Source organism: Pygocentrus nattereri, chromosome 5 (genome assembly GCF_015220715.1).
Source record: "Pygocentrus nattereri isolate fPygNat1 chromosome 5, fPygNat1.pri, whole genome shotgun sequence".
NCBI lineage: Eukaryota > Metazoa > Chordata > Actinopteri > Characiformes > Serrasalmidae > Pygocentrus > Pygocentrus nattereri.
In genome coordinates, this window is record NC_051215.1 from 30161821 (window position 1) to 30182930 (window position 21110).

The 21110-nt window shown below is 42.6% G+C and overlaps 1 protein-coding gene across 1 annotated transcript; it reads right to left on the reverse strand.

The window, feature by feature from the left end:
• Positions 1–1006: 1006 nt before the first annotated feature.
• Positions 1007–20800, reverse strand: socs5b (suppressor of cytokine signaling 5b). The gene is made up of 2 exons (XM_017690598.2): positions 20507–20800; positions 1007–7405 (listed from the first exon to the last, which is right to left on the reverse strand). The coding sequence occupies exon 2, from the start codon at positions 7386–7388 to the stop codon at positions 5709–5711; it is 1680 nt and encodes a 559-aa protein (XP_017546087.1). The 5' UTR covers positions 7389–7405; positions 20507–20800; the 3' UTR covers positions 1007–5708.
• Between the last annotated feature and the right edge of the window lie 310 nt (positions 20801–21110).

Here is a 21110-nt window from a genome sequence, read left to right on the forward strand (position 1 = left end):
ATAGAGGCTTATGGTAAACTGAGATGTTGGTGCTGTTGACCCACCACTTCATGCGATCGCACAGGTCCCACACAGGTCCCAGTGTCTCAGGTACTCTCATATCTGTGTTACCTTCTGGTTCTCTCCTTTTAGTTTATGCTGTTATAGTTAGATCTGCTGGAGTCACCAGCCACACTCTGGGGGAAATCATATTTATTAGTCATACTCCTGAGCAGAACTAATAAAAGTCTCTTTATTCTTCCTGAGATGACTGCCCTCCCACCCTGCTGAACGCTGCTGAAGACTGACCATCAGGGCCTCCTCCTCACCATCACCAACCCGCTCTCCTGTTCATTTGTGCCAACTGCAACACCCTCAATTATATCACTGTGCCATCCAGATGTACCAGCATTGAGATAGGATGGGACTGTTTCAGCTCACTCCCACTTTTCATAAAGACTCAGTCAGAGACTGCCTCAGCCAGAGACTGCCTCAGTCAGAAACTGCCTCTACCAGTGCAGTTTCTAAAGCTTTACCATCCAGTCTTCAAACAGAGATCATCTTAGCTTCTATTTGGTATTTAGCTTATTAAATTGTAAACACTGTTTGAGCAGAGGAGGATGGTCTCCCCTTGTGAGTCTTGGTTCCTCCCAAGGTTTCTTCTTCCAGACTGAGGGAGTTTTTCCATGCCACCGTCACCTCTGGCTTGCTCACTGGGGGATATATGTTGTAACTCTATGTTTTCAAACTTCTGCAAAGCTGCTTCGTGACAACATCATTGTAAAAAGTGCTATACAAATAAACTTGAATTGATCCAATTAAATTAATAACTGCAATGACTGCTTTTTACAACTGTCTTTGGTTACTCCTGCGTGTATGACTTCTGTCAACCCTTCATGTTTGATCTGAGTCAGAAAAAAATGAAACGCAACAACAACTCCAAATCTGCAAACATTTACAAAGCATTTTACCACATAATGAGCGCATAGCACAGTGCAGATAGTGACAGTCAATAAATACGGGGTCCTTTCACTGCAAGGAATACACTTAACAATTTTATTTGTAATATTAAGACAATGAAGCATTCGCAAAGCACCAAGAGTGACAACTACAAGCATCGTATCCATTGGCTTTCAAAATGAAAACAAAGTCAAAGACAAAAGAATGAAAGTGGAAAGAAAATGAAAGAAAGAAACAACAAGGGCAGGGTTTAAACACACATACTGAAAAGTGAACATGTTCACCATTCAGCCACTCCAGTTCTAGCCTGACGTCAGCTAATGGAAAGAGAAAAAGAACAAAAGAAAAGGAGGAACATAATTAGAGTTAGGCTATGGTTGTCTGATGAGAGCTCGTCAGCCTGTAGCAGTGGGGCGGATGTTGTGATTGGTCTTGTGAGGCCGTGTGGGATGCAGAATGACAACCATTAGTCCCCATCATTGTCAAGCCCTGTCACTAAGGCGCCTGCCTTCATATAGCAACAAATGTGCACGTACAGCATTAAAGTGACAGTATAGCAACCATGGTTATATCACGCTCATTGCATATTAGGGATAAGATTTATGCAAAAAATAATGATTTTGTTAAGATGTTTGCATAAAAGTATTACACAACCCCCTTTGACACTAATTCTAAAAAGTAGAAATCCAAGTCTGCAAGGTCAGAGCTTAGCACAGAGCTAAGTTTAATCGAAGGGCAAAAGTAGGGTAGGCTGACTGAAAATGTTCAGTTCTTGCTCTACGTACAGTACTGGTGCTCAGAATTAATCCAATAATTATTTCTGATAAATCTTAAAATCTCTTACTAAAATAAAACATCTAACTATCACCTTGCCTCTTTTTTCTATAGGTCAAAATGGAGCCTCGAGTGTGCATCTCAAACTTTATCACTAGTGAACAGAAACAGAGCCTACGTTACTCCTCTGTACTCATGGCACAGGGTCTGTTTTACAGTTCATATGGGCAACATGTGGTACTGCAAAGCCTGACACATGCCATTTCCCATAGGGAACAAAGTGCAGGAAGAGCCTCAGACTCCCCAGTACAGCGAGGACGGGAATCATACTAACCGTTTGATACAGAAAACCCCACTGCTCTAGATCATAATTATGGGGTGCAGTTCAAAAGAGTCTTAAGAAAAAGACCCCTTTCTTCTCTGTTGCCATGGCTGACAGATTTTCACTATTTCAAAAGCAGCTAACAATGTCTGAATGGCAGGGGGAGTGCACAGAAATCCACAATGGCTGCAGGCAAACATATTCTCTCAAGCCTTAACCAAATAATGACCGACAGCCTTTTTTTTTTGCTCTTTTTTACCTCAACCCAACTCCCCACTGCGAGCCACCAGAGCACTCAAAATGTCTCAATGGAGCCCTGTGTTAGCCTAAGTTGCTAATGCTAACTTTAGCATAGTGCCCAAACACTGTGGAGGCCAAGAAGACTACACAAACAACAGAATTTCTGCTTTCAGCTCGACGTATCCGAAAAAGAGGGTGATGCTGAGGATGTGGTCAGACTGGGGCGGAAGGGCAAAGAAAAAAAAAGGCCCCTCTTCTCTATATTTTCATAAAACCTATCAAGAAACACAGACTGGTCCTTTTAGTAGGTGGTAAATTTAGAGGCTAGCTTAGTAAATTTAGCCTGTGATTAGCGCCTGTAGGGCAGGGCAGGGCGTAACTCTGCCAGGAGCGACTCATTTGCTGAGTGGTAGCACAGAAAGGCCCAAGTATATGCATGAGCAGGACACAGCAGACTAAAATACAGAACCTGAGTGTGAAAGCAGGGATGGATGGATTAAGGCACATGCTGTCACCGGGAACACTGGTGCTAACTTTCTGTCACATCCGCAGCTAAACCTAAAAGGTTCTGCGCAAAGATCACCGTCAGATCTTTTCTTCTGTGGGGCCACTCTAGTCAGTCCTTCGGTCATTCGAAACTGATCAGTAAACAAGGTTTCTGCAGACTTCAGCTGAAACGGAAGCGATATTACTGACAATGCATTTACTTGCTCTTGCTCATTCAACACAAACTGTGATAAAAGGTTTGGAGGACATGGCAGAAAGTATCACTAATATAGGTTAAGCATAGAGACACACCTTTGGTCAGTGATCCTAAAAAACACAAACACTGAACAACACTGTGACGTACTGTTATGCAAAAGGTGAGTGGACCTGAGCAACTTTCCATATTAAAATGATATTCCAACTTGACATTAAATTGAAGACTTGACTTTAGGTTGGCCTTTATTTGTCCCATATCAAAAATATTCACCACTCACACCAACAAATTAAGCATATGCTCTTAGGTTATACGATTAAGTTGGCTTTTTTACAGTGTTAAAGGAGTCTCATTCTTTAGTGCACACAAAAATGACACATGAAGCATAATGTATCTGCTTCACAATGGTTAAAAGTGCAATGCAAGTGGAAATAACCACACTTGATAAGAAAACAGGACATCAATACTTTAAACAAGTACACAAATGGCATTTCTCTGTGTTCATGCTTTGTCTACAGTGAAGACAGTAACAGTGAGGTAACTGTACAGGCCTTAAAGGAATGGCTCAGTAAAAATTTGATTTATCCAATTTTCCACTTACAAGAGCTGAGATGTGTTTCAAGTCGAAATTTTGCTTCTTTAATTTTGAACTGAAGCTAACATTGCTAACAAACACTGGAAGTCAATTGTCACCCAAATAGCCTGCACAAATACATCACCAAAATGAGTATATATAAGTATATATAAGTATGAAAGAACAAAACTAAAGGCAGTGACTTCAGGCAACAGTGCCTGTACTGACAAACCACCTCAGGAGTCAGAATCAGTATTTGTGACAATAACTGTCACAAATATAAAGGAATATGATCCAAGATCAGTCCTGCCCTTATGAATACCAGCCACAATTGTATGAAATGGCTGCCTGTAGTGATGTAGTTTTGTTCATTTTTATAGCTCACAGTCAGTCATGCTGTGCTCTAAATCAGTGAGTCTGCTTCTAATGAAGACTTGGATGTGGTCTGAGAGATGTTTTGGGGCTATATTTTTACAGAAATGATACAGGCTGTTTGGGTGACTACTAAATTCTAGTGTTAGTTTGTTTGTTAGCCTTGTAGCTCCAGTTCTAAACCAAAGAAGCAAAATTTGCACTCCAAACATGTCTTGGCTTATCGACCACATGGAAAATTGAGTATATTTGATTTTTCACCAAACTATTCCTTTAAAGTCAACCTGAACTCAAAAGTGACCTTTTTTTAAACCTTGTTAGTTCATGTCCCCGGTCATACTAAGTACAATTCATAACACATTATTTAAAAAGACACATTTTTTCCGCATAACCTTTCATCAAAACTTTTGCCCAAGTCTAAGATATCATGTTTTACTTTCCCCTTTCAAACCACCCTCATTTATCATCTGGTGAAAACAATGAACTACTTCAGAGACCCTCCCTGATACCATGTTTCACTCAGAAACAACTGAAGGAAAATGCTTTATGATTTCCAATTCAAGCTGACTTTAAATATTACTTTTTTCTTCCCCAAAAACAAAAAACACAGAGCAAAACCATCATGTTATGTAGAATATATAACCCCTGCACAGATTGAATGAAGAGAACTTCATATCCCAAAATCTCAAAGGAGCATGAAACTCAGACCATTGATTCATGCCTTGAATAGGAGTAGATGATGGCAGCGAACTGTAGACGAGAACTCTTAGTTATGCCCTATAAAGGGATGAAGTAACACAGAATCAATAATACTATCATTATCTGATACTGCATATGTTTAGTCCACATATATTTTAAACAAATGACAAAGTGCCTGTGTTTTTCAGCTGATATCCTCACTCAAAAAAGCAGAACGTAACAGCAGACTAAAACGGTGACTGTGCTGAGAGATGACACTGTTTTAGAACCCAATTTTAGAACACTAACCTACCTATTTTATGGCACATGTTCAGCTACATCTAACTCCTCTCTGTGTAGCTGGTAGGTAACAGGAAATGATCGCTGTGTCTAACTGGCAATTTCCTCCTCCTCATGCAGTTAATTTGTGCCTCCCTTAAAAAAGAGCTCTTTGCTGAAAAGGTGCATGTCTAACTGTGACCCTGCCCAGTGTTCAGAGATCTAAGCGCTGCCTCATGAAACTTCATACTGAGACGGATATAGTAATTTGAACTTAGTGCTGTTAAATTAGCTGTGACTTAGTAAATAAATCATATAATACATATGTAAATATTAGTTTTCCAGGGAAGTTGCATGTAGCCTTGAGTGGCTTGCTTTAAACGTTTTAAAACTTTTTCAGTAAGTTCACCAAGTTAAATGGATGCTGGCCATTTTATGAGTGAATATCTGGGACTAATTAGTATAAGAAGACTCTTTCATTGCTCCAAATGAGTTTAATTGCAGAGAGGACGCAGGGTAGTGCAGGCAGTTTAGCAGACAGGCTGAAGCAGATCCGGTAGATATGGTCTGAGCAGAGAGGAAGAAACCATTCCAATTCAAACCTGTTTAACACATGCTTGCCCGAAAGCATATACTGGTTATTAGCAATGCGTATTCTATGTGAAGTAAGTATTAACTAAAACAACTGAATATTGGCAGTTCAAAACATCCCCTTTGCCACACGCCTAAAAGCCAGTTGAATGAGTGTTGATGTGATCCATGCACATTCATACTGGCTGACAGTCCATTGCCTCCACAGCTCCTGCCTCTCTCAGACACTGACTCAGGCCTCACTTAACCTTGAGCGGCAGCTCTCTCTCTAGCCAGCGAACACGCACTTTCTGTTTGTAGTGATACTCCTTGAGGAAGTCCTGCATGGCTGGTGGCAATGGCAAAGCACCGATGCCATCGTAGGTGGTCTGATGGCAGATGGCAGCACGTGCCAGGTGCTGCAGACTAAAAGGGAAGGTTCTATGCAGGGGAGCTGTGAGCAGAGGCTCAAAGAACATACAGGCGCTTGGGTCTTTGTAGTGCTCCAGCAAACCTGTGACTGTGGAGGAGTGGAAGACACAGGGATCATGCGCATCAAAGCTGAAGTTGTGGTTCCACTGTTCAATGCGTGCATGCAACGAGCGGTTGTAACGGCGGAAGCTAACGGAAAATAAGTAGTCCTCTTGGGCAGAGTCACGCAGTAGGAAGGTGCCCTCTGGTCGGCCATCCAACAGAGCCTCCGCCTGGTAGCGGTCCATCACCCCCCAGTAGCAGGGAAGCACTGTGATGGCCAGAATGTCAGGTACCAAGCAATGAATAAAGTCAATCTGCGTGTGAACCTTCCAGGGTCCTGACTGCCTAGAGGAGTGCCCATCCCCGGAGGCATGCCTCTGCTTAGTCCTCCGTGCCTGTAAGCAAAGAGTAGTTGAGTCCTCCTCAGAGTCACAGTCAGCAGCCTGAGATGGCATTGCCATGCTCGCGCCAACCTGTGCCACTATCCCAGAAAACCCCCCTGAAAAAGAGGTTCCAGCACCAAAGCTCCTGACTTCCCCAGCTCCTTCACTAGAACCAGGAGCCATCTTTGGTCCCAGTTTGTACAGGGCAGATCTCTGTGCACTGGCCTCCAGTGTATGGATCTGCGCATTTGGAGGTGGGTCAACACCTTCCTCTATACTGAGTCTACGCCGTTCACGAAGCCTCTCCTCTTCATCCTCTGGGGAGGCACGCACTGGGTCAATAGCATCCAGTAATGCTGTGGAGGAATGAGGGCTGACTGGTGCTGTATGCTGCTTGATGAAGTGCCACTTGTTGGCCAGATCGGAGCCTGGTGGGAATGGGCACGTTTCCAGCATCAATTCTGTTAGGTGGATCTTGCGCTTGGAGGCAACCTGGCTCTTGGCCGACCGGGGGCGACGGGGGGTCGGCAGAGGCAGGCATAAGCCTACTGTGTCCTTCAGTCGCTGGCGCACAGAGCGGACACTTAAGCTCCGTCCGCTGCCCCCTCCTCCAGAATCACTTACTTCTTGGATGGAACTGGTCCCATAGCAGCGCTCTCGCCTGCTCACCCCTCCTCTCGAACGCCCTGTGCGCCTGTCTGCCTCTAGAGAACTCTGTGTTTTAGTGGAACAGGAGTGCTTCTTCTTCCCTCCCCAGGGAGCATGGCGTGAGTAGGAATCCCTCCGCACGAGCGGGACCCTCCGTACATCCTCGTTCTCTTTGTCAACTGAGATCTCTACAATCTGGGGAATATCAGCTACGCAGTTATGGCCTCTGCGTCCCCCTCTTACTACAGGAACCTGCGAAGAAGCAGAGCCCCGAGCAGCCTGGGACTCACCTGTGTGTGGTCCTTGGCTGAGGTCCACCACACAGTGGAAACGATCCATGTCTAGGCTGCATACGTTGGTCTCTGAGCCACTGGCATGGAAAAGGGTATGACATCTGTTCCTGAGGTTGCTCCACATTTTCCCTGCTTTCTCCATACACTGGAGACGAAGACCTGTTGGATAAACAGAAACAAAGAATTAGCAGTTACAAATACGGCCTGCTAACCAAATCTGGGATGCTGATTTAGTCTATATTTAAACTTAACTGTGTGAATCATGAAGGCGTATGTAGGTTAAATTGTGTCCTGTGGTAAACTGTGTCAAAATAATTGTGAGGGCACTTAACTGCGAATAGAATGTGTCATGGTGGTATTTCTAGCTGTAACTTGCACATGCAATTTGGGGCTAGTAACTGGACAAGGTGGGTGTGTGAAGCATGTTAGGCATGAGTGCCCACGGTAAGGGTGAGTGCGGCAGTACAGTGTGTGTGTGTGTGCAGTACGAGGTGTGCACGTGTGTAATAAACTGAGGATCAGTGGCTTGTACAGGCACACAGTGAGCATGGAGTTACCAGGCAGACATGCAGGGGTACAAGGCCACAGCTATAAATGAACCCGAGGATCTACTCCCAGCTGATCTGCTGGTATGTAATGTATTACTGAGCCAGTCTGGACCTGACTAAGAACTTTCCCTGTCATGGTAGCAGACATACACGCTATGGAGCAATATTGAGGGGGGGGGCACAGACAGAAGGGAACACAGACATGTAGACAGGCAAGAATAAGAGTCAGTTCTTTCATCTGGTCTGTTCAAGCCTCCAGTCAGAAAAAAAAAAACAATTTCTCTTCTCCTTTTTTGTCAAAGAGGTTGACCTGAATTTATTTGAACCACTGTGGTCATGCAGTCCTTCTCCTTATATTGATTTTAAGGAGACAAATTCAAAGACAAAAGTCCATTTTCTGACTGCAACCAACATGAAACATTCATTTATGAAAGTGAACCACAGTAAACACAGGTAAGTAAGAGCAATCAACAAGAACTAAAGTAAATCAACAGTTATAGCCATTTCTTAAAGAAAATCACTCCTTGCTAAGACCATACAACCTACACACAAATATAGATTTTTCAGTCCTGAAGCTCACTTATAATGTTAGAGTGGTTTTATATATAACGCAAACATTCATAATTCATTAGGACAAAGCATGACTATTTTCCAACGTCTCTGGCTGTTTTTGTTACTGTGCCTTTGAGACTGATATATGTAAATGAGCTCTATTTTGATTGCTCTATATTGTGCATCACTTACAAAGCAGTCTTTGCTGAAACTCCCCTCATAAGGTCAGTGTGAATGGGTGGGCCTAAACTGCTGAATAGACCTCTAAAGTTGTGCATCATGCCCACGTAGGAACTCTGGATCTAAGCTGGATTTCTCAATGACAGAAATGTATGATGTTTTTGAACTATAAACTAAAACGCTGATATGAACTAAAAGTCTGATATGTCCATTTTTCTCCCAAGTGTCACTACAAGCAAGCTAATGCTTCTGCGCACTGAAATGGTGTTGCATGAGCATAAGTCTAGCCTGACACTTACACTATACACCTAAACCAGCTAACTCAAACTGCCAAAGCAGCTACCACATTTACAAAGCCTGCTGGTTTACATGGAGTCTAGTGAGGTTTTCAGTCTTATTAAACATTTTTGTTTAACACAGAATGCAAGTGTTGCGTTTCCAAAACAGCATTTATCTCTGTTTTACAGATATCCAGCGCAGACCCGGAGGGCATAACGCCAACACTTCAGGGGTCTAAAGGTGGGTAATATGAAAATGTGCTGGATTTGGATTTGGTGACATCATCAAACTGTATATTTTTCCTAGTCCATTAGTTTCTATATATGAACTGTATGGACTGAGGAGTGAATGGCAACTTTTGAAGCACTGTTAACATACAATATGAAACTCTTTTGTTCAAAAAAAGTGAGGATAATTAAGTTTTCATGAGCATTTTAAAGCTGAAATTAAGAATACATGTAGACAACAGCTTGTCTATATATATTCTTAGGTCTGCCTCTGACTCACGCCACCACTTCCTCTATTCATATGAAATCTCTTTCCAAGATTCAGTTGAGCCAAGGATTAGAGGCTGTGAAGATATGCAAATCATACACACCTGTTAACAGCAGTAATAACACAATGGATCCATTATGTAAAAATGCAGTCTGCATTTATATATTCTTGGTTGAACGTTACCAAAGTACAGCGGTGCTGCCTTTTTCTTAAACAGACAAATGTATCATGAAATCAGTGCAGAGTCTGATTAATCATAGTTCCAGTTTTGTTATGACTCAGAAATTCATTCCGTGTAATATACCAAAACAAAGCACATTATTCAGTAAACCTAAACTTGGCTCATTTTTGCAAGAGCAAATGGAGAAGTATTTTACTGGCAGATGATTAAAAAAGAGAAGAAACACACACAATCTAATATGGTGTACAATGTCTACAACAATTAAACCTGAACGAAGATGATATTTGGAACACACACTGCTTACAATACACAACAACAATTTCAAATAAAACGCCTTGACAAAAAAAGAAAGAACGAAAGAAAGAAACTTTCTTTTAATGCTTCACACATGAAAGGACACGTTCTGTTTGTCCTTCTCCTTTATTTCACAGACCCCTCCACCCTCTGTTGTTCTTCCCTCAAGATGCATCCCTAATGTGCCAGGATATCAGATGCATCTTCGGAGGCAGTGCTTTTTCCATGTGAGTTAGCATATTTTTTTTTTCCTTGACTTTGCTAATCATGGTCCCAAAAACAAACAAAGCGCAGCTCTGGTTTTCCAGAAGGGAGGGACTGAGTGAGTGTTCTTTCCATGCACTCCAACTCAGGCCTCATGCTGTAAAGATTATGGAGAAGCATAGACGTTAATCTGTAATACTGCCCTCATCAGGTTTACCATGTTTTCTTAAGCGTATTATAAAATTATATGTGATTTGCTCTTCATGTCTGCAGCACCCAGCTCGTACACAGAAAGGCAAAACTGACCTAGTTTATCTTTCCTGTTTTCTCTGGAAGAACAAGGAACCTTAGCGTGTGATAGGAGCTGTGACATGACCAGAAGAAGCAAAGCAGCGCTGAAGGCTTTGTATAGAATGTCTGCTTTCTCTCATGATAGAAACCTCCTGTTCAGTCACTTCAGTGGCAACAATGAGTACCAGAGATCCGAGATTATTAGTACTAGACTGGGTAACACAGGCTAGGTCAGGGCTCGGCAACCCAAATTTTAAGAAGAGCCATTTTGTCCTTTCAACAAAAATTAAATCACCTTGGGAGCCACAAAATTCTATGTGCATTTTACCATCTTGGCTGTACTTATGTCTTAGTATGTGCTGATATGTTAGTATAGGCTTTAAAAAAATTTAGACTTAAAAGCTTAAACTTTAGCTCAGCTATAGACACTTTTCTCGCATCTCCAACAGGAAACTTTTCCAGTAAAGTTGAAATGTTTCTTGTAAAATACAACTCCAATTCCAATGAAGTTGGGACGTTGTGTAAACATAAATAAAAACAGAATACGATGATTTGCAAATCCTTTTCAACCTATATTCAATGGAATACACTACAAAGACAAGATATTTAATGTTCAAAAGGAAAAACTTTATTGTTTTTTGCAAATATTCACTCATTTTGAATTTGATGCCTGCAACACGTTCCAAAGAAGTTGGGACAGGGGCATGTTTACCACTGTGTTACATCACCTTTCCATTTAACGACACTCAATAAGCGTTTGGGAACTGAGGACACTAATTGTTGAAGCTTTGTAGGTGGAATTCTTTCCCATTCTTGCTTGATGTACAACTTCAGTTGCTGAACAGTCCGGGGTCTCCGTTGTTGTATTTTGTGCTTCATAATGCACCACACATTTTCAGTGGGAGACAGGTCTGGACTGCAGGCTGGCCAGTCTAGTACCCGCACTCTTTTACTACAAAGCCACACTGTTGTAACATGTGCAGAATGTGGCTTGGCATTGTCTTGCTGAAATAAGCAGGTCCGTGAAAAAGATGTTGCTTGGTTGGCAGCATATGTTGCTCCAAAACCTGTATGTACCTTTCAGCATTAATGGTGCCTTCACAGATGTGCAAGTTACCCATGCCATGGGTACTAACACACCCCCACACCATCAGAGATGCTGGCTTTTGAACTTTGCGCTGATAACAATCCAGACAGTCCTTTTCCTCTTTGGCTCGGAGGACACAACGTCCATGATTTCCAAAAACAATTTGAAATGTGGACTCGTCAGACCACAGGACACTTTTCCACATTGCGTCAGTCCATCTCAGATGAGCTTGGGCCCAGAGAAGCCGGCGGCGTTTCTGGGTGTTGTTGATATATGGCTTTCGCTTTGCATGGCAGAGTTTTAACTTGCACTTGTAGATGGAGCAACAAACTGTGTTCACTGACAGTGGTTTTCTGAAGTGTTCCTGAGCCCATGTGGTAAAATCCGTTACAGGATGATGTTGGTTTTTAATGCAGTGCCGCCTGAGGGATCAAAGGTCACAGGCATTCAATGTTAGTTTTCTGCCTTGCTGCTTACTTGCAGAGATTTCTCCAGATTCTCTGAATCTTTTGATGACATTATAGACTGTAGACGATGAAATACCTAAATTCCCTGCAACTGCACGTTGAGAAACGTCGTTCTTAAAACTGTTGGACTATTTGCTCACAAAGTGGTGAACTTCATGCCATCCCTGCTTGTGAACGACTGAACCTTTCAGGGATGCTCCCTTTATACCCAATCATGACACTCACCTGTTTCCAATTAACCTGTTCACCTCTGGAATGTTCCAAACAGGTGTTTTTTGAGCATTCCTCAACTTTCCCAGTCTTTTGTTGCCCCTGTCCCAACTTCTTTGGAACATGTTGCAGGCATCAAATTCAAAATGAATGAATATTTGCAAAAAACAATGAAGTTTATCCGTTTGAACATTAAATATCTTGTATTTGTTGTGTATTCAATTGAATGTAGGTTGAAAAGGATTTGCAAATCATATTGTTTTTATTTGTGTTTTACACAACGTCCCAACTTCATCTCTCAACGATTTTTACAAGACTAACTTCAGTGACTTTGTGACTTTTTTTTGCATTTGACAGTTTCTTTTTGCAGATTCCTGTACCAGGAAATAATGCAAATAAGTCCCTTTATCCAAACGATCATTGTTTGTCTTAGATCTTTCTCTTTGCCTTTTTGCTAGCTAGTCTAGATTGTTGTTGTTGCTATGGTGACCAGCAGTCTGCATGCCAAGGAGGATAAATGAGATGTTTGTGGTAACTTCGTTCACATTTGGAGAGCTGCTGTAAAAGGATATTTGAGTTCAGGCTGTTCCAGTGGTGCTACAGCAACGGTGCTTTGTCAAGGGTTTTGCATGAAGATTAAACTACAAACGTGGCACCTGTGTTGTTGCTATGGTGACCAGCAGTCTGTGTGCCAACCTTCAGGGTTAAAGGGTGAATTAGCAGTTATAAATTAACTCCAGCATTTAAGATCATTTAGTATGTGTTAGAACGATCAACAGAGTTTTATTTTACTGCAAAGGAGGACACTTATTTACCTAAACTAATTCTGCTGTTTAGCTGCAACAGGACAGTAAAAGAGCCACATGTTGCAGACCCCTGGACTAGGCTACAGTTCCAACAAAGTTAACTGCTCTTCAGAAGTTTAACTCAATTACTCGTGTTGTAGTACTCAAGTCTTGGCCGTTAATTGATTGTTTTGCTCTTGTATCATCGTTTTGACTCTGTCTACTAAGGTGTCTCAAAAATGCTCTCAAGATCATATTACTGAATATGGACAATATGTTCAAACCAGTATAAAACAGTCCTTTTCCTTGCTGCCATCTAATTCATCCTTTCCATGAGGGCTTTACTGGTGTAAACTGTTTGTTGATGTTCACTGGTTCCAAAATTCAAACACCCCGAGGGCAGATCAGTGGCTATTATTACTTTTTTTTTTTCATTAATAATAAAAATGGAGGTGTATTTTTTGTTTTATTTTTAGAATACGATTTAGAAGAAAAGAGACTGAGAATAACCTCACCATGAAAGATTTTTAAAAATTCAAGAGTTTTATTGCCATGTGCACAGCAGAAACAGGCAGTTACACTGTACATTGAAATTCTTACTTTGCGGTTCCTCCGTTCACCTAATATAATCTTAGCATAATCTTAGATTATTAACATATTTAAAAAAGAACATAACACTAAAACAACAGTAAAATATTAGCCAAAAGTACAGTTTTATGTGCAAAGTTGAAAGAAAATTAAGGTTACATGTGTGTACGTGCAAGTATGTAGAGCAGCGGTTCATAAAGTGCATGTTGCAAGTAACAGATGTAAACAGTAGTGTTCTGACAGCAGTGGTACAGCATAGGTAAGGTGAAGTTATTGAGTGCAAGGTTGGCCAAAAGTTAAACCAGTTCAGAGTGGGGGAGAGGTAGTGAGTGTGGTGTTCACAAGCCTGGTGGCCTGTGAATAGAAACTGTTCGTCAGGCTTGTAGTCCTGGACTTGACACTCCTGTAGTGTCTGCCTGAAGGTAGGAGTGCGAAGAGTCTGTGCTCGAGGTGTGTACTGTCCCTGATGATGTTGTGGGTGTTCCTGATGACCCTGGTGTGATCAATGTCAAGCAGTGAGGGGAAGGCTGCTCCTGGGATGGACTGTGCAGTTTTGATCACATGCTGGAGAGCCTTTCTGTCCTGAGCAGTGCAGTTTCCATATCAGACCGTGATGGAGCTGATAAGAACACTCTCGATTGTACTCCTGTAGAAGGTGTTGAGAATTTTGGCTGGCATGCCAAATTTCCTCAGCCTACTCAGAAAGTACAATCGCTGCTGGGACTACCTGATGATGAGGTATGTGCTGTGAGACCAGGTGAGATCCTCACTGATGTGAAGCCAAGGAATCTGAAGGTTTTCACCATCTCCACCTCTGTCTCACCTATGTACAGGGGTGTGTGCAGCTCCTGCTTCCTCCTTGGATCAACAATCATTTCCTTGGTCTTGTCTGCATTCAAGGAAAGATTGTTGTCATGACACCAGGCCACCAGCTCAGCCACCTCTTTCCTGTAGGCTGTCTCGTCCCCACCAGTGATCAACCCAATGACTGTAGTATCATCGGCAAATTTGATGACGCTGGTGTTGTTCTGGGAGGCCACGCAGTCATATGTGAAGAACGTGTACAGAAGGGGGCTCAGCACACAGCCCTGGGGGACCCCTGTGCTCACTTTTCTTATGCTGGATGTGCAGCTGCCGACTCTGACTGACTGGGGTCTGTCTGTTAAAAAGTTCAGCACCCAGTTGCAGAGGGCAGGTGTCAGTCCAAGGGTGAGGAGCTTTTAAGATTAAGTGACCCTTATTAGTCCCACAATGGGGAAATTTCACCTCTGCATTTAACCCATCCGTGAAGTGAAACACCACATACACTCTAGTGAGCACACACACACTAGGGGGCAGTGAGCACACTTGCCCGGAGCAGTGGCCAGCCCAATCCGCAGCACCCGGGGAGCAGTTGGGGGTTAGGTGTCTTGCTCAAGGACACCTTAGTTATGTGCTGTTGGCTCTGAGGATCGAACTGGCGACATTCCAGTCACAAGGCTGGTTGCCTAACCTCCAGCCCATGACTGCCCCTTCTGATAGTTTATATGGGTTGACCATGTTAAATGCTGAGCATTCTGACATACGTGTCCTTTCCCTCCAGGTGTGTGAGGGTTGTGTGAAGGGCAGTGTTCACTATGTCATCTGTGGACTGGTTCCGACGGTATGCAAACTGGAGAGGATCTATAGTGTTTGGAATGGTCTCCTGGATATGAGTCGTGACTATTCTCTCAAAGTACTTGGGGTGACTGCATCAGGGCGATAGTCATTTAGACAGGTCACAACGCTTTTCTTTGGGTGGGGCACGATGGTGGTGGTCTTGAACCACAATGGCACAAAAGCTTGCACAAGGGACAGATTGAGTATGTCCACAAACATGTCAGCCAGTTCTGATGAACAAACCCTGAGTGCACACCCGGGGATGTTGTCTGGGCCGGCTGGTCTCCATGAGTTTATTCTCTTCAACGTCCTGCATACATCCACTGATGTCACAGTGAGCGATGTGTTCTGTGTGCTCTCCTTGGCCATAGCGTCTCTCAGTCGGCCAGGGTTGAGGGCCTTGAAGCGAGCATAGAAGTCATTCAGCTTATCAGGTAATGTAGTGTGGCTGGTTGTAACCACCCTGCTTGTCTGTTTGTAGTTGGTGATGTGCTGCAGTCCTTGATGGTGTAGTAGCCCCCCAGCTTCAGCCTGTACTGTCTCTTGGCCTCTCTGATAGATCTATGCAGATCATATCTGGACCTTTTGTAGTCTTCAGCATTGCCTGAAAGAAATGCAGGATGGCGAGTACATAGCATGGTCCAAACTTCGCCGTTTATCCAAGGTTTCTGGCTGGGGTATTTTCTGTAGGAACAATGCTTTCAATGCAGCTACTGATGTAGCCTGTTACCCCAGAAGCATACTCCTCTAGATCAACTGTACAGTCCTCTCTCACAGCAGCAGTTCTGAACACATCCAAGTTTGTACTGTCAAAGCAGTCCTGAAGCACTAGGTCAGTTTCTTCATTCCACACTTTGATAGTTTTACTCACTGGAAGTGATTGCTTGAGGAGTTGTCTGTATGCTGGGTAGAAGAATACGGAGACGTGGTTGGACTGTCCGAAGTGCGGCCAAGGCACAGCCCTGTAGGCCCCCCTCACATTGCTGTAGACTTAGTCGAGTATGTTGCTCTCCCTCGGAAACCTCGTGTGCTGATGATATTGGGGAGGAAAGTCCTCAGGTTGCAGTGGTTGAAGTCGCCGGAAACAATGAACACTTAGTCACATGCAAAGCGATATGGATAAAACTGAAAAAGGCCTGTAATTGGAAATTTTGGCAAATTGTTTTGACTGATAAGCAACCATCATCAGTCACTAGTGATCATTAACCGCCAAGCCTAAACCCAAAGCCCAAAGTCATGGCCCATCAAAATATCAATTATAAAATGGATCGTTCTGGATGGTTCTGACTGGCTGTATTTGAAGCTTCAGTAAAATTACTTATATACATCTAAGCTGATTGATTGAGAAATCTTCTAACCATGCTGATATTTCACCTTAACATCAGGGTTTTTCACAAACACTGTATCACTCTGCTGAGATGCATTTGCTAAGCAATGGCTTTGACAGCTGTAGGAAACTATTCAAATGTTTTTACTTCATACTTTGCCACAAACAAAAAAAGGACACTTTTAAGATAACATTTGATGGACAGTCAATTTGGTCAGACTCATGAGACTCAGAAGATGAGACTACACTAAATTCCCAAACTGTCAGTTGGTCTGTATAAGGAGCTGGAGAGCGAACTGCTGACTGTGCAGGGAGTGAACGGAATCCGTTACTCTGAGCTCCGGAACTATAATTTGGCGGAAGGAATTGCTGACCTTAAAACATATTAAATTACACGTTCTCAGCCCAATTTATTAATTTCTTACTTTCCTTATTGCTATTATATAAAAGCAATAGAACACTTGGGGTCGTGTGTTATTGTAAATAGCACAAAGCCATTATGTTATTTTGCGATAACACACTCCCTCTCGTGTTCTATTGCTTAAACACACACACACACACACACACACACACACACACACATATGTGCACTTATGAGCGCATACATCAGCAGAATTCTGATCTAATGCACCAAGATATTAAAATGTGTTCCATCAGGAGATCGCAAATTCAGTCGCTGGTGATGCTACAGTCTCTAGACTCCTGCACAGCCATGTTTGATTTCCTCTGTTGTGCATCACTGTTTCTCTGAGAATATGGACAAAACAGTTGTCCATCTTATCATTCGCAGATTTTTGAAAAGTGGCCCTGAACCGAACACCACTATTTTCAACTGCGTGCTTAATTTTTTGTATGCTGATCTGTGAGAACCAACCGCCTAACATGCCCTCATGTGTACAATTTAACAATGCCACCTATTCAACAAACCCACCTATTCAAATAGGAACTGTTGCTTACTGGAAATGCAGTCAATTTAAATGACGTTAGCTTGCTAATCTATGTTCATTCAAATATCCTGTGTTCCTAATTTGCTTGGCACTGTACTAAATAAGCATCAAAGACTGCGTATTATAGAAAAACGGGTGAAAATTATACACCTGGTGCCAAATCTGGGGCAGTCATGGGCTGGAGGTTGGGGAACTGGCCCTTTGACCGGAAGGTCGCTGAATCGATCCCCAGAACCAACAGTACATGACTGAGGTGTCGTTGAGCAGGACACCTGACCCCCAACTGCTCCCCAGGCACTGCGGATAGGTCTGCCCACTGCTCTGGGCAAGTGTGCTCACTGCCCCTAGCGTGTCTACGTTCAATAGTATGCATGTGGTGTTTCACTGCATGGATAGGTTAAATATAGAGGTGAAATTTCCCCATTGTGGGACTAATAAGGGTCTCTTCATCTTAATCTTAATCTTAAATCTGTACTGAAGAGCCCTTAAGGGCAAATGGTGTCTGAATTATGGAAGAGTATGAAGAGAGGCTTTTGGTGTTGTGTGGATATGTACAGGAATGAATAAGAGAACTGCAGAAATCAGCACACGGAACAAAGGAAAATGTGAATGTGATTCAATGGAAGAGCTGCTGCTGTCATTTCCCATCTGGAGAAACATTGTTAACAGCAACTTGTGACTGTTTCTTCCCAGTAAGCAGTGATATAATTCTACACAATAATCAAAAGCTTTACGTTGTCTCATAAAACATCTGACAAATACTGAGTGGGAAAAAAACTGCCTTCAAGCAATGGCTAGCAGTGTCTATTCAAGCCACTACTGTTCATGGCAAGCAACTCTCTAAACTACAACAATGGAAACGTCACGAACAAAACGGAGATGAAAGATGACTCATTTCCGCAGGATGAACAATTACATCAAAAAGCCCACATATGGCAAAAAAATGGACCTCACCAAGGACGTAGCTGTGGTGATTCACCTCCGCAAGACCAAATGGAGGAGCGCAGGAAGATTGCTGCAACGCTGCACCATATTAAACCCAAAAAAGATCCTCTGCTGTTTCTCTCAGATCGGCACGCCTACCCTCATGGGGTCCTGATGAGTGGCCTGGCTTTTGGACAACATTAAGGGAGTAATCACTTTTTTTTCCCAAGGAGGATAAATGAGATGTTTGTGGTAACTTCACTCACGTATGGAGAACTGCTGTAAAAGGATGTCTGAGTTCAGGCTGTTCTGGTGGTGCTACAGCAACAGTAGAACGTTTTGCATGAAGATTAAACTACAAGCATAGCACCTGTAGCAGGAACACTGTGTTGGGAAGACCCCTCAGAGCCAGCAGTACTAAAGACAGTTTTATCTTTAGGCAAAGATGCAAAGAATCACAAGAACAAATGTACAAGAAATGTACATACCATGAAAATTTGGGATGATTTTTGATTTTTGTGATAGGATAAAGTCTTCTGCATGGCCAAAAAACTGTGGTATCAGATGCAAGGAAGGTCAGAGGGCACTTGCACTCTTCTCATTTTATGTGCCATACGTAAAAGCACCACATGTGAATATGTTGAGTCAGTTTATTCTGTTATAAAGTCATCATGATTTTCTTTTTCTGTTTTAAAAAAACTTTTTACAGTTCAGAATAGGCTACATCCCCCCTGCCATTGTTCCTGAATTAACTCTGCATCCTATTTTTCCCAAACTGACTTCAATGCAATAGTGAACGAACAGCTACTGTGGTAGATGCTGTGCTCTACAGGCCACTAATGAACTGTATTTAGCTGCTATGGGCAATCTCCAATCCATTTATTACACATTTATACATGTTATTAGGACAAATTCTAACAATAAAAATACAAATAAGGGCCTTAATTATAATCTAAGTCATATTTCAGAATAAGGCGCAGCTCAAGCCCTGTATTTTGCAAAAACTGAAAGAAGGGAGACTCGTTTTTTTCAACAAAACACGATTTCTCAGTTCAGCCAGATAACCCAAGTTAAGTCTGAAGTCCAAAGGAAAAGAGCTGAGGGTCATTCCTATTCAAGATTCAAGAGTTTACTGCCATATACACAGAAAAACAGACAATTACACTGTGTTGTGACTTGTCACTACTTCTCAGACGACAGGCTACTACAACTATACAAGTACTCAGTACTAAGTAAAAGAGAGCACAAAAAATAGAAGAAGAGAAGGAAAGTTTACAGCACCTGGTATTTCCAGGCAGTCTCAAGACTGGCCATTGGGACAGTCCTCAACATTGGGCTTAAACTATCTGGCCAATTGAAACATCCTGCATTGTGAGATACTACCCAGGTCTGGGAATCCCGGCTTTAACAAATGTGACTCGTGATATCAGGTAATTGTGAAGTTTATTATGAGATCAGCCCCGGTGGCAGAGGATGAAAAACACAAAAATCGTGTTACTGAGACACAAAAAGCTGTCAGTGAGAACAGCTGGGCTGGAAGAAAGCTGACCCTGTGCTCACAGGCAGAGACCAAAATCCGAAGACCACTGGCCCACGGCTTGAAGCGTATTTCTGTATTATGTATTAAACAAAGAAATCTAATTTTCACTGTTTTAGGCTTAAGAATGACTGATGGAGAACTCTCCTCAACAAGCTAATATGTACACTGCTATTAATGCAAAATAAAATAGGGAACATTTAGATGACTTAAATGTCTTATTTTAAAGAAACATGAGTACCATCTTAGAAATAGGCTCAGATTAAACATGGCCTGTTTTTCAAAGAGGTTTGAAAAACTCATTTTTAGTCAATTTGCTACGTTTTAATAGGATAAACTTGGCCCAAGCCAGGCAGCACAAGTAGCTGGTCTTATTCAACGTGCCTGTAGTCTGTACGGTGCCGAAACGTCTATGTTCCACAGTTAAGCCTGAATAATGAGAAATAAAGCTGCACATTTTGTTATTTTTGACGAGCTAAACCAACTTCTGCCATCGGTTTGAGGAGATTCCTCCAGACAGGCAGGGAGGAGGTGCAGCCCGCAGGAGAACCGCTGGAAATCCGGCGACCCATCGCTCGCGTTCCGTTACATTCAGTCCAGAGAGTTCGCTAACAGGCTAACGTTAACAAAGCCCAGCAAACCGTCTCACACAAAGGCGAAACGGGTAAAAACGGACACGTTTAGCCAACGAACTGTTGACTAGAGGATCTAAACGAGTGCGCTTACCTCCACTATGCGGGTCTACCACTTCGTAGCCTTCTTTTGTCTGTAAAAAAGATGGCTATGAAAAGATGTCAGACTCGTAGCTATCCCACACAAGCGTTCCCGAGGCGAGATCTACGCTGCTCATTCCCGGGGTCCGTTTTTCACACATGCATGAGGGAAAATTGCGATTTTGATATAATTCCGCTGCTCTGGAATGCCCATTTGATCCGGGGCCAGCTCTTTTGAGAGCCTCCTCTCTCTCGCCCGTGTCTTCCTTCTTCTTGACAGCCAATATGACGGTCGCTAGTGGCGATGTCCGACTCGTCAGCGAATCGGTTCTTTTGAAATCGGACGAGTCGATTCATAGGTTCAAATGAATCGAACTTTTCTTTCGTGATGCTACGTAACGGTTACGTCTGTGTTAAAGGGGAACGACACATATTCTTCGAAATTCCTGCGTAAGTAACTGGTGAGGATGGAAAAACTGGTCAGGATGGAAACTTGCCGACTCGGAATTGTTTACAGGAGTCCCAAAAAAGTCTCCAAAGAAAACTCTTCTTTGTTTTTTTTTTCAATTTAAAATGGCTAGATTGTGCTGTAGACATCGCGATGCCTGGTTCCTATC